The following is a 13,488-nucleotide window of genomic DNA, read 5'->3' as shown; positions in this document are numbered from 1 at the left end:
CTTTCACTCTCCTCTCTGTCACTCTGTCTCTCTCTTTCTCTCCCCCTCCCTTTATTGGGGAAGTTAATGGTTTACAGTCAACACTAAAATACAGTAGTTGGTACATGCGTAACATTTCTCAGTTTTCCACACAACATTCGACCCTCCCCCCCTCCCAGGTCCTCCTCCGCCATCATGTTCCAGGACCTGAACACTCCCTCCCACCCCAGAATCCTCTACTATGGTGCAATACATCAACTCCAGTCCAAGTTCTGCTTTCCGTTTCCCTCTTCTGTTACCATTTTTCAGCTTCTGTCTATGAGTGAGATAATCCCATATTCATCTATCTGTTTCTGACTTGTCTCACTTAACATGATTCCTTCAAGCTCCATCTGAGATGAGGTGAAGATGAAATCACCATTTTAAATAGCTGAGTAGTATTCCAATGTCTACATAGACCAGAATTTACTCAGTCACTGACCTCTATCTTAAGTGAAGACGAAGAAAGAGGAGGAGGAGAGAAAAAGAAGGAAAAAACTGGGCTGGAGAGGCTTCTCAGTAGTATAGCATCGCATATGCCTGAGGCCCTGATTTCATTCTTCTCCACCAGAAAAAGACAACAAAACAAAACAAAACAAAACAAAACAAAAAAGAGCCCTAAACCCAAAACAAAACCAATATCCTAAAACCAAAGGAAAAAGTAGAGATTAAACAGTTTGTCATCCATTCTCTTATCAAATATACCCCTCCCCAGAGTCCTAATGAATGAAAAATTTAATGTTTTTAACACAAAATGTTTTTAACCAAAAAGCTAAGCAAAAATATGTACATATTTATCTCTAGTAGTTCCCTAAATCTACCACATTTATAACATCTGTAAAAATTTCCAAGTGGACTTTTTGTTAAAACTTAACTGTGTCATCAGCCTAAGATTTCCTGCTTGGGTGAGTGGGACAGAGGGCCTCTGAGAATCTATGGGCATTTTAAAAAAGACCTCTAGCCACCGGCTTCAAGACTTATTCTCAAATGGGTTGTTAAGGAACACAGACTTTCTCTTAAAATCACCTTACTGATGACTTGGACTTAACCATCAGACTCCTCCCCTCAAAAAAAAAAAAAAAAAAAACAGTCAACATGGCATTGTCTTTTTCTTTCTTCATTTTGCCCACTAGAGAGATCTAAACTGCAGGTTCAGACCAGAGCTTCTACAAGATCTGAAACTTCCAGGCACTCTGATCCTTATAGTCCAGAGGGTCCATGGGGCTGTAGGTGAATTTCCAGGTGCCCGTGGGGTCCTTGAATTCCAGGCTGTCCACAGGACTGTAGGTGTTGTAACTCTGACCCGACAGCGGGGTGGGTGACTGGGCCAGAGAGGGCCCTACGGTTGGGGGCCCAGACAGGGGGCTGAGAGCCGGGCCCCCCAGCTGGGGCACCATGGGGGAAAGATAGGGGTCCAGCCCGCTGAAGTACGAGCTGGGGGAGGCATAGGCCGAGGGGGAAGAGCAGAAAGCAGAGGCCGGGGCATAGGTCATGGCATAGGGCGCGGAGGTCAGAGGAGGCCCGGGAGCCACCAGCCCAGCACGCTGGGCCTCGGGCAAAGGGGACTCTGAGGCTGGGCTCCAGATGGACACTGTGGCCACGGCCGAGGTGGGGGAGCCCGAGGGCCCTGGGAGAGGGGGGCTGTAGGAATTGGTGATGCCCAGGGGGTCTGGGCAGACCTCAGTGGTGGAGGGTCTGGGGGAGCCGGCCTTCCTCTTGGCTGGGCGGGCCTTGGCGGGAGCCCCCGGGGGTTGCTGCTGCTGCTTCTGCTGCTGGCGCTGCTGGCGGCACTTAGCCCTGCGGTTCTTGAACCAGACCTGGGGGAAGACATGGAGGGTGAGGAGGGCCCACGAGAGCCCTGGGGTCCCCGGGAGTGAGGACACTGTGTTGGTGAGACCGGTCACAATCCCCTGTCCTCAGCACACTAATTTGCAATCAGGTTCTAGGACGTTTCATTCTTTGATCTTTCATCTCTTCATCCATCCACTTACTCCCACTCAGTCATCCAAGAAACGTGCACGAACCAACATCTGCTGCTGCTTCGGAGACATCCTTGGAATTGACATCGACGTGAGACAGGCCATAAATAAATAATAAGTAAGTGAATCATGTAGCATTTTAGTGGCGTGAGACTAAAACAATAACAAAATGGGGTCAGACGGTAGTGCAGCAGATTAAGTGCACATGGCCTGAAGCACAAGTACCAGCTTAAGGATTCCCGGTGCGCGATCCCAGTTCCAGTCCCCCCACCACCACCTGCAGGGGGGTCACTTCATGAGCGGTGAAGCAGGTCTGCAGGTGTCTAACCTTCCCTCTCCATTTCTGTCTTCTCCTCCTCTGTTGATTTCTCTCTGTTCTAACAACAATAACAATAGTAACAAAAGGACAGCAACAACAACAACAAAACAGGGAAAAATGGCCTCCAGGAGCAGTGGATTTATAGTGCAGGCACTGAGCCCCAGCAATAATGCTGGAGATAAAAAACAAAACAAACAAACTGTGGACAAACCACTTGAGCAGGACAAGGAGGAACCATGGGATCAAGGTTTGTTGGGGGAAAGCTAGTTACCTAAAGTGCAAAGGCGAGTGAGGGTCTCAGTGATGGGCTTGAAGGAGTGATCCCCAAGGCCTGCGCCCAGTGATAGGGAATTCTATCTTAGGTGGAGGGAACAGGGAGGGTCTTGAGGAAGGTGCCAGGCTGGTGTTTAGGGCAGGGTTGGGGGTGGGAGGAGGAGTGGAGTCAGGAGGGACAGAAGTGTGAGTGAGGCTGGTAATAGGGTTGGGTGAGGTAGTATCTGCATCCACCAAGGCTCTGGGCCCCCTCACTTCATCCCAGGGTCCCAGGAGACACTGGAGCAGCCCACCTGGACCCTGGACTCTGGCAGGTTGATCTTCAATGCCACTTCTTCCCGGGCATACACATCTGGGTACTGGGTCTTGGCAAACAGGGCCTCCAGCTCCTCCAACTGGCTCCTGGTGAAGGTTGTTCTCTCCCTCCGCTGCTTCCTGGGGGCAGCTGGGTGGGATAGGAAAGGGGCACCCTCAGGTAACACAGCCCCTCCTCCCAATTCTCAGTGGCTGGAGACCCTGAGTGTGTATGGGGTGTGGTCCCCTGCCCAATCTTCTAGAACCTTGTGGAACTCACTTTGTTTCTTGGGACATGGGGTCCCTTTGTCTGCCTGCCTCACCCTAGGAGAGTCAGTATGAGTGCCTGAAGCATAAAGTGTCAAGCAGCCAAACATTTACAGCCTTGACAAGGCATAACTCAGCATCTGAGGAAGTGGCTCCACTGGTAGAGGGGCAGACTCTCATGCCAGAGGCTCCAGGTTTCTCCCTGGTGCCTCACTCTGGTTTCTCTCTCTGTGTGTCTCTCTAATCATCTTTATTTATTGGATAGAGACATCCAGAAATTGAGACAGAGGGGGTGACAAAGAGGGACAGAGACAGAGAGATACCTGCAATGCTGCTTTATCACTTGCAAAGCTTTCCCCCTGCAGGTGGGGACTAGGGGCTCAAATCTGGGTCCTTGCACATTGTAATGTGAGCACTCAACCAAGTGCACTACTACCCTGGCCCACCTCTCTCTCTCTCTCTCTCTCTCTCTCTCCCTCTCTCTCCTCTCTGCTTCCTGTGGAAATCTCTGCCTCATATATAATAAATAAAGTCTCCTAAAGTAGCAATTCTATAATATTCACCCTAATGACAATGAAAAAAGGGAAAGAAAAATGTCAAAAGTTAAAAATCAGCTATGACATTAAGTAATTAATTAAATTGACAGCCCTAACAGATGGGGGTTCTCCTGGTCCCCTTTCAAGATGTGGGCCCCTCACTCAGCCTGTATGAGAACACTGTCCTGTTTTTTGTTTCTTTGTTTTTGAGAGACACAGAGACACACCACAGCACCAAAGCTTCCTTTAATACAGTGGGAGCCAGGCTCAAACTGAAGTCACTTGGCAAAACAGCACACTATCCAAGTGAGCTATTTTCAGGCTCTGCCCTTATTTTTTCTTCCTTCCTCCATTCCTTCCTTCCTTCCTTCCTTCCTTTTTTCCTTCCTTTCTTTCTTTCATCCTTACTTTCTTCCTTTCTCTCATTATTTTACATATAGAACAAGAGGCAGAGAAGGAGAGAAGGAGAGACACCACAGCACTGGTCCACCATTTATGAAGTCTCTCCTTTGCACAGTGCAAAGTGTGTTGGTGGGCAGGGGTTCAGTCGCCTTGTATATTGTAAAGTGTATGTTCAGCTGAGGGAGCCACTTCTTGAATCCACTCATTCTTTACCTGAGAGATGTAGAAAGGGAGGAGCAAAAGGAATTGGGCAGTAGGGCATCTGCTTGAGAACACATGTTACTATGCAAGAAGATCCAGACTCAAACTTCTGATTCCCACCTGCAGGGGGCAGAGAGCTTCCCCAATGGTGGTGCAGTGCTGCAGAAGTCTCTCTTCTCTGTCTCTCTATATATAAGGAAAAGAAAGAAAGCCAAAGATAGAAGAGACACTCCAGTTCTGATCCATTATCCATGGAACTTCCCTTCTATAGTGGCTCTCGAATGTGGTGTCAGGGCTTGACCCCAGGGACTCTTGTGTGGTAAGGGCCTGCCCTCTATCCAGTGAGCTATCTCCTGGACCCTCTGTCCTAAAAGGCTCTGAATGTCCATATGCTTTTCTATATTGTAGACTGGATGGAGAGTGTTTATTTGCTGTTTTCTAATGAGAGAGAAGCAGAGAGAAAGATCATCTCTGGTCTTTGGTGATCTGGGGATTGAACCAGGGGCCTTTGGAGCCTCAGGCAGAAAAGCCACTTTGCATCTCCATTGTGTTTTGATCTTTTAAAATACACACAGCTGGCAGAGGTCCCAGACCTCACCACTGGGGGTGCTGCTCTTCATCTAAAAGCAGGGACGCCAGAGCCCCACCCTCACCCCCAGAATGTGCTCACTGGGATATGGCACAGCTTGGTGCATCAGGTCCACACTGGGGCCGCTCAGGGCCAATGCATTGACAGAATAGTGGGGCCCCGGGTTCATATACGCCATCATGATCTTCGGGGGCCTGGGGGCCCAGGGCAATGGACCTACAAGAAAAGAAAGAGGCAGGAGAAGGTGAGGGTGGAGTTCAGATGCTTCCCAGGGCCTCACCTCAAGGCCACAGGCCAGCTCAGGGTCTGCCTCAGTCCCACCTTAGAAATGAGAACTTGGGCTTGCCGGCTTACCTCTCTGTGCCTCAGTTTCCTTTTTGGGATATTTCTGGGGATGGGCAAGTCTTCATGGAGTCTCTGTAAAGCTATAGCTGTCTTGGAAGATGGGCATGGAAAGTCTATCCATATATATATATATATATATATATATATATATATATATATATAATATCACACGCATACACACACACACACACACACACACACACACACACACACACACCCGAGCCCTGCTCAGCTTTGGCTGATGGTTGTGTCAAGGATTTGAACCTGGGGTTCAGAGCCTCAGGCAGGAGAGTCTTGTGCAAACCACTGTGCTATATCCCCTGGCCCTCTTGCTTTATTTAGTTACTAATCATTTATTATTTTCCTGTTGCTGGGCTTCCACTGCTCCAGGCTGAATTTTTTCAGCTAGAGAAATAGAGACAGAAAAACAGAAAGAGAGAGGGGAAGAGGGGCTGGGTGGTGGCACACCTGGTTGAGCGCATGTTATATATAGCACACAAGGACTGGGGTTTGAGTTCTGGTCCCCACCTGCAGGGGGAAAGCTTCTGGAGTGGTGAAGCAGTGCTGCAGGTGTCTCTCTACCCATTCTTCTCAATTTCTGGTGGTCTTTAATAAAAAATAAAGATAATAAAAAATTAGAGAGAGAGGAAGCCATCACAGCACTGAAGCTTCTCCCAGTGCCAGGAGGGCCAGGGCTTGAACCTGGGTGCATATGACAAAGCAGATGCACTATCCAGGTGAGCCATCTTACTGACTCCTTTTATCTATTTATTTTTTATGATTTATTTAATGAGAGAGAAAGAGAGAGAGAGAGAGAGAAAACCTCTTTAGTCAGCCAACCTAGGGCCTCATGAACTCAGATCTTACATTCTGCTCACTGAGATACCTACCTGACTGCTTTTTAAATGTTTATTATCTATTTATTGAATAGAGACAGTCAGAAATAGAGAGAGAAGGGGGAGAGAGAGAAGGGCACCTAAAGCACTGCTTCACCACTCACAAAAATCCCCTCCCCCACAGGCGGGGACGGGGGCTTGAACCTGGGTCTTTGTGCATTGGAATGTGTGCACTCAGCCAGGTGCACCACTAACTGGCCCCTCCCTGACTGCTTTACCTATCCTACCCTTTTATTATTATGATTATTAGTTTTTTAAAATAATAACACAAAATCACAAGATAATAATGCATAATTCCACACCTATTCCACCACCAGAGTTCTGTGTCTCATCTCCTTCCAGTAGTTCTCCCTAGTCCATAGAGATGGGCTAACTTTATATCTATCTATAACTATGTCTAAATATATATTTATATCTTTATTTCTTTCCATTTTTATTCACTTCTATGGTCCTGCCTTAACTTCCATTCTAGTTTACCTCTACAACTATTATTGCTTCCTGGGTGGGGGGTAGATAATCTTTATGCAAACAGACTCTCATGCCTGAGGCTCCAAAGTCTCAGGTTCAATCCCCCAAACCACCATCAGCCAGAGCTGAGCAGAGCTCTGGTAAACAAACAAACACCCTATAATTGATTCCAGGTATCTTTCCTTTTTTAAATTTTAATTATTATCTTTATTTATTTATTGGGTAGAAACAGTCAGAAATCAAGAGGGAAGGGTGAGATAAAAAGGGGAGACAGAGAAGCACTTGCAGCCCTGCTTCACCACTTGCAAAACTTTCTCCCTGCCTGCAGGTGGGGTTGGGGGCTTGAACCTTAGTCCTTGTGCACTGTTACATGTGTGCTCAACCAGGTGTGCCACCACCATCCAGCTCCTTGTTCCTTTTTTTTTTTTCTTCTTCTTCTTTCTCAGAAACAGTGCCTGGCTTCATCTGGTGTTTTCCAGATTCCTTTCCCTTTCATTAATGGTATGAAAACAAGATCCCTTGTGACAAACACCTTGGGTCCTGGTGGAAGGGGGTTACAGAGCCCTCTGTTTACTTCCCCTATCATTTACCCTTCTGGGAGTATGAACCAAAATTCTTTTTGGGGTCCAGAAGGTTGGAGGTCTGACTTCTGTAACTGCTTCTCCGCTGAAAATGGGTGTTGGCAGGTCGACACACACCTCAACCTTTTTCTATCTTTCCTAGTGGGGTAGGACTCTGGAGAAGTGAGGTTCTGGACCCTACCCTACCTTTTTAAAAATCTCTGTCAAGGGCTGGAAGACAGCTCACCCATGGAGTGCATGCCTTATCATGCATGAGGTCCTGGATTCCAGCCTCAGCACCACATGGGAACACCATGGGTGGTACTGGTGGGTGGAGGAGCTCCAGAAATAGTGGATAAGTGTTGTGGAGTCTCCCCTGTCTCTGTCTGTCCCTCATTCTCTCTAGATTAAAAAAAAATCAGATGGGGAGGCCACTCAGTAAAAGACCTCCATTGCCACCAAAACAATAAATAAATGCTCAACCTGCTTTATGTCTCTCCAAGATCATATTCCTCTCTTTCTCTCTTCTCCCCCCCCCACTTTTTAAAAAAAATATATTTTGGGAGTCGGGCAGCAGCTTAGCGGGCTAAGTGCAAGAAGCGCAAGGACCAGCTAAAGATCCTGGTTCCAGCCCCTGGCTCCCCACCTGCAGGGGAGTCGCTTTATAAGCGGTGAAGCAAGTCTGCAGGTGTCTGTCTTTCTCTCTCCCTCTCTGTCTTCCCCTCCTCTCTTCATTTCTCTCTGTCCTATATAACAACAATGACCTCAATAAGAACAATAGTAACTACAACAACAATAAGAAGAAAAAACAAGGGCAACAAAAGACAAAATAAATAAATAAATATAAAAAATAAAAAAATCCTTAAAATATATTTTATTTGATAATACAAAGAAAAATTGAGAGGGAAAGGGAAGACAGAGAGGGAGAGAGATGCAGAGACCTGTGTAGCACTGCTTCACTGTTGTGAAGCTTCCCCTCTGCAGGTGGGGACCAGGGGGCTTGAATCCAGGTCCTTGGGCATGGCAACACGTGTATTCACCTGGATGAACCTTCACCTACCCTTCCACTCCACCCCACACTTTCATTTCTAGAGAAAGAAATACTTTTGTATTTATGTGTTGATGAGAGAGAACCAGAGCTTATGCTGACACTTGGAGTGGCAGGGATGGAGCTCAGGGGCCCACACTTGCTAGTCTCATGCTCTGCCACGGAGCCACCTCTCAGTCCTGCAAAGCTCCTTTTCCTAGGAGCCCCAGTCTTCCCTCACCCAGAGCAGGGAGGGCAGAGAAACAAGTTGTCCAGGTCTGAGGGTTGGAGAGGGTTTCTCAGCCTCAGAGCTGGGAGCATCCTAGAATGCACGGGCAACGGGCGCCCCCTGCCGGCGGGAGCGAACTGGTCCAGGACCACCGCCTTTTGGAAACTTGTTCATCCCGAGGAGCTGTTTGCACAGACTAAACAGGAAGGTATTAAACGCGCTGTTTGCATTGCTTCTGGAACACTGGAGGCTTTCAGTGTCCAGCAGAGGGCACACATAAAGTCAGTGATGTGAATCATGTTGATGATATGTAGCAGCTGATGGAGCACCCTTTGCAAGGGAATTCTAAGAAGTCATTATAAAGGATAAAAGGGGTCAGGGAGATAGCTCATAGAGTAGAGCACAGGACTCACAAGCTTGAGGCTCCAGGTTCAATTCTCAGCGCTGTCTATGCTTCAGCTGAGCAATGTTCTGGTCTCTCTCTCTCTTAAATAGCTGCGGGGGGGGGGGCAGGGGACACAGCATAATAGTGATGCAAAAGACATTCTTGCCTGAAGCTCCAAGGTCCCATATTCAATTCCTGATACCATTGTAAGTCAGAGCTGAGCAGAGTTCTGGCATCGCTTTCTCTCTCTCTCTCTGTCTCTCTCTCTCTGTAACATAAATAAAGATAAAAACAAATCGATAGCTAGGGATGCAGCACAGCTCTTTTGCACCCTGAGATCCTAATGTCTTAGTTTCAGTCATAGAACCATCATAAGCCAGAGCTGAGCAGTGCTCCGTGGGTGGGGGGCATGGGTGGGGTGGGGGGGAGGATGAAAGAAGTTGTTCTGGGCATGCCTCACTTGGGTAATGTTCTTGTATTGACATGCACATGACCCAGGTTCAAGCCCAGGCCCCACTGAAAAAAGCTTTTAAAAAATCTTTTATTATTATTATTTTAGAGATTGATTTTAATGTATTTTATTATACATAAGCAGGACAATTTCACATGAGTTGAATTTTTAAAGGTTCTTTTCAATTTTTAAAAATCTTTATTTATTTGATAGAGACAGCTAGAAATTGAGAAGAAGGGGGAGACAGACAGAGAAAGAGACAGACAGACACCTGCAGCACTGCTTTACCACTTGTGAAGCTTTCCCCCTATAGGTGGGAGCCAGAGACTCGAACCCGGGTCCTTGTGCCAAATTAACCAGGTGTACCACTCCTTTTTTATTATTATTTTTACTTTTAATTATTGGATAGAGACAGCCAGAAATTGAGAAGGAAGGGGGGGATAGAGAGGGATAGAGACCAAGAGACACCTGTATCACTGCTTCACCACTCATGAAGCTTTCCCCCTGTGGGTGGGGACCAGGGGCTCAAACCTGGGTCCTTGAACACTGTAACATGTGTGTTCAACCAGATGTGCCACCACCTGGCCCCATGAAGAAAGTTTATGTACTGTAGTGTATTTGTATCTGAAGAACAGATGAAAAAGCAGTGAGACAAAGAGAAATCAGGTTACAGATGACTTCTCCCTGGTACATATGGCTTTTGTCAGGAAAATAGCTCACCTGGATAATACTTTGTCATGAAGGATATTTTAGTGCTTTGATGTCTCTCTCTGTCTTCTTTCTGTCTCTCTACCTCTCTCCCCCCTTCTTCTGACTCTTCATCTCTCTCTTCTCTCTCTCTTTAAAAAATATATATGTATTGAAAAAGTTTACCTGGACTGGTGAAGCCCCTGCAACAACAAGGAAAGACAGACAGACTAAGCAAAAGGGCTTTGTGGCCCTGTAGCACTCAGGCCCATCATGGGGCTGACTTGGCCACACTGTAGAGGGCATAGTCCTTTCCCAAATAACCACGCCAATTCTGTGTCTAGAATTCTCCTTCCCCACTAGTCACTTACACATCTCTTTGCTCTGTGGTTTATTGTATGGACCTGAGAATCAGTTTTTTTTAAAAAAAACATTTTATTTATTTTTGTTTATTATTATTTTTAAAGTTTTTTTTACATTAAAAATTCTTTTTATTTATTTATTGGATAGAGACAGCCAGAAATTGAGAGGGAAAGGGGTGGTAGAGAGGGAAAGAGACAGATAGACACCTGAAACACTGTTTCACCACTTGCAAAGCTTCCCCACTGTAGGTGGGGACCAGGGGCTTGAACCTGGGTCCTTGTGCGTTGTAATATATGCTCAACCAGGTGCACCACCGTCTGGTCTCTTTATTTTTTAAAACATTTTAACAAATATTTGTTTTATTTAATCCTCTTGCAGTAGCAAGGGTTTTATAACAGAAGGAGAAAGGGAGAGAGGGAAGTTAGAGCCCTACTCTGGGCCACTGGGGATGGGACCAGAGAGCCCTAGGCATGCAAATCCTGTGCTTTACCAACCAGCTGAACTATCTTCCCCAGTCACACATGATTTACACTTTCTTTCTTCTCACCTTTCTTTCTTTCTTTCTTTCTTTCTTTCTTTCTTTTTTTTTTTTTTCTTAGTAGAGCACAGCACAGCTCTGGCTGGTGGTGCTGGAGATTGAACCTGGGACCTCAGAGCCTCAGGTGCAAACTCTTTTTGCATAACCACTAGACTTCCCATCCCCCCACAAATGACAAGAAGGTGGTGTATCTGTGCTTGCACACACGTCCATGTGTGTATTAAATTGCCACTTATTATCAAGATATTTTATACAATACTGAGCAGTGTGTATAGCTTGTCATCATATGTGGGCTTTTAAAACAGTTTTTTTTCCTTGCCAGAGTGCTGCTCAGATCTGGCTTATGGTGGTGCCAGGGATTGAACCTGGGCCCTTGTAGCCTCAGACATAAAAAATTTTTGAGTAATCATTGTGCTATCTCCTCAGCCAAAAACACAGCCATTTTTGCAGGGAGCAGTTACATATAGAACATCTAGATGACTGTGTATCACATGTATGCATAGAAATTTTTGTACATTTATAGGAAATTTCCAGAAAGAATGTAAAAAAATTTTTTTAAGTGCTGCTTTTGGGAGCTGTTCTATATTCATCAATTGTATTTAGATTTTGGATTCTTTGTTTTTCTGTATCAAGTTCTCTCAAATGCATAATTCTACCGCTCCTAGGCTAACTTTGTTGTTGTTGTTGCTATTTTTATTTCAGCTAGTGGGAGAGAGATCTATAGCTCTCGGACACAGGGAGAAGAGAGGCACCTCAGCACCATCCACCATCCACGGATCTCCCCCCAGGCTGTCATGGTGCTCCCATGTGGTGCTGGGGATAGAACCCAGGGACTAATGCTGGGTAAAGTTTGTGAGCTATCTCCCAGTCCCCATTCCATATTATATTACATTATATTATATCATTATATTATATTATATTTATCAGAGCACTGCTCAGCTCTGGTTTATGGTGGTGCTGGGAGTTTAACCTGGGATTTTGGAGCCTCAGGCTTGAAAGTCTCATTGTATAAACATTATGCTATCTACCCCTGACTACTAATACTACTTATTATTATTGTTGTTGTTATTATTATTATTGCCTCTAGTCACTTGGGCTTGGTGCTGGCACTATGAATCCACCACTTCTGGTGGCTTTTTTCCCCTCTCTCTTTTCACTTGATAGGACAGAGAGAAATTTAAAGGGAAGGAGGAGATAGGTAGACAGAGATACCTAGAGAGAAAGATATAGACACTTGCAGACCTGCTTCACCACTCGTGAAGCGTCCCCCATGCAGGTGGGAAACTGGGGCTTGAACCTGGGTCCTTGTGCTTCCTACTATGTGTACTTAACTGGGTGCGCCACCGCCTGGCTCCTTGATTATTATTTTTAAAGTTGAAGAACAGTGCACATTTAAATTTGTCAGGATGAAGGATTTGCCTAGACATGGGTTTCCAGGTCAGTGAGGCAAATTGAAGCGCTGGTTTATATCCTGAGCTCAGGAACAGAGCAGGGGATTCCAGGCAAAGGGGAGATGGGGACCCAAAAGAGAAAGACCAGGTGCTCTGGGATTAGTTGTCTTTCCATATAGAGAGGGCTCTTCAGTAGAAAGCAGATTCCTTGTTAGCTACACATATGTGCTACTTTCCCAAAGAGTATCAATCCAATAAAAAATAAAGAAGAAAGAAGAGAAGGAGAGGAAGAAGGAGGAAGTAGGCAGCCCATAAACATGTTTTGAGAGTCCACTTTGCCCCCACAAAACTAGTACTATAGTGAGGCATTAGACACATGGACATTCTCCCTCTCCCTCTCTCTCCTTCTCTCTCCCTCTCTCTCCTCTCTTTCTCTGGAGCTTGACTGTCTAGGTTCCAGGCAGATACATTGGACAGTGTACAAGGGAGTTGTCTGTTTTTATTGAAAAATCAAAATACTTTGAGGGCTGGGGAGACAGCATCATGGTTCTGCAAAAGATTCTCATGCCTGAGACTCTGTGGTCCCAGGTTCAATCGCCAGAGGTGAGTAGTGCTCTGGTCTCTCTCTGTATCTTTCTCTTTATCTCTTTTTATCTCTATCATTAAAACAAATAAAACAATATATTTTAAAAAGTGCTTCCAGACCACTTCTAGAGCCCCCAAGGGACATTCACTGGGGTGATATGACATGGGCTGAGTTTGGGGTGAGGGTCCAGTATCTTGGTTAGAGGCACAGTCAAGGGAATGCTCCCTCTATTTCTGTCCCTGTCTCTGGAGCATCCTGGAGAAATTCTGGGGACAAGAAAAAGTGGCTGGAGTGTTGTCATACCAGGAAAAAAAAAACAGGTGTCCAGCAATTGGAATCAAAGGCTGGGGGAGGGGAATTGGGGTCAGATTATGTGGAGTCTCATGAGGAGGTCACAGTGCTGGCAATAATGGAAACTGGCAGCTGGCAGGGTAGTAAAGTGGTCAGTGTGCAGTCCTGTCTGCCCGAGGTCTTACTTAGTTTTGATCCCCAGCACTATAGGTACTGAAGAGGTGCTCTCTCTCTGAATAAAGAAATATTTTTAGTTAATACTTTAATCATTTTAAGATTTTTGTGTGGTGTGTGTGTGTGTGTGTGTGTGTATGTGTGTGTGTGTGTGTGTGTGTGAGAGAGAGAGAGAGAGAGAGAGAGAGAGAGAGAGAGAGAGGAAACCAGAGCACCAAG

The 13,488-nt window shown here is 45.9% G+C and overlaps 1 protein-coding gene across 1 annotated transcript; it reads right to left on the bottom strand.

Annotated features, from left to right (window-relative positions):
• Positions 1-1,184: 1,184 nt before the first annotated feature.
• Positions 1,185-5,059, bottom strand: CRX (cone-rod homeobox). Its single transcript, XM_007538573.1, has 3 exons — positions 4,960-5,059; positions 2,883-3,034; positions 1,185-1,835 (listed from the first exon to the last, which is right to left on the bottom strand). The coding sequence occupies exons 1-3, from the start codon at positions 5,057-5,059 to the stop codon at positions 1,185-1,187; spliced, it is 903 nt and encodes a 300-aa protein (XP_007538635.1).
• Positions 5,060-13,488: the final 8,429 nt, after the last annotated feature.

Source organism: Erinaceus europaeus, chromosome 2 (genome assembly GCF_950295315.1).
Source record: "Erinaceus europaeus chromosome 2, mEriEur2.1, whole genome shotgun sequence".
Lineage (NCBI taxonomy): Eukaryota > Metazoa > Chordata > Mammalia > Eulipotyphla > Erinaceidae > Erinaceus > Erinaceus europaeus.
Note: the sequence above shows the minus strand (reverse complement) of the source record. Positions and strands in the feature narration are given on the sequence as shown.

Bases quoted from the DNA above. Each gene is read 5' to 3' on its own strand.
- CRX (XM_007538573.1), bottom strand. From the start codon at position 5,059: ATGATGGCGTATATGAACCCGGGGCCCCACTATTCTGTCAATGCATTG. The intron at 3,035-4,959 runs GTGAGCACATTC...TATCCCACCCAG, and splicing joins CCAAGCTGTGCCATATCCCA to CTGCCCCCAGGAAGCAGCGG. The intron at 1,836-2,882 runs GTGGGCTGCTCC...GTCTTCCCCCAG, and splicing joins TGCCAGAGTCCAGGGTCCAG to GTCTGGTTCAAGAACCGCAG.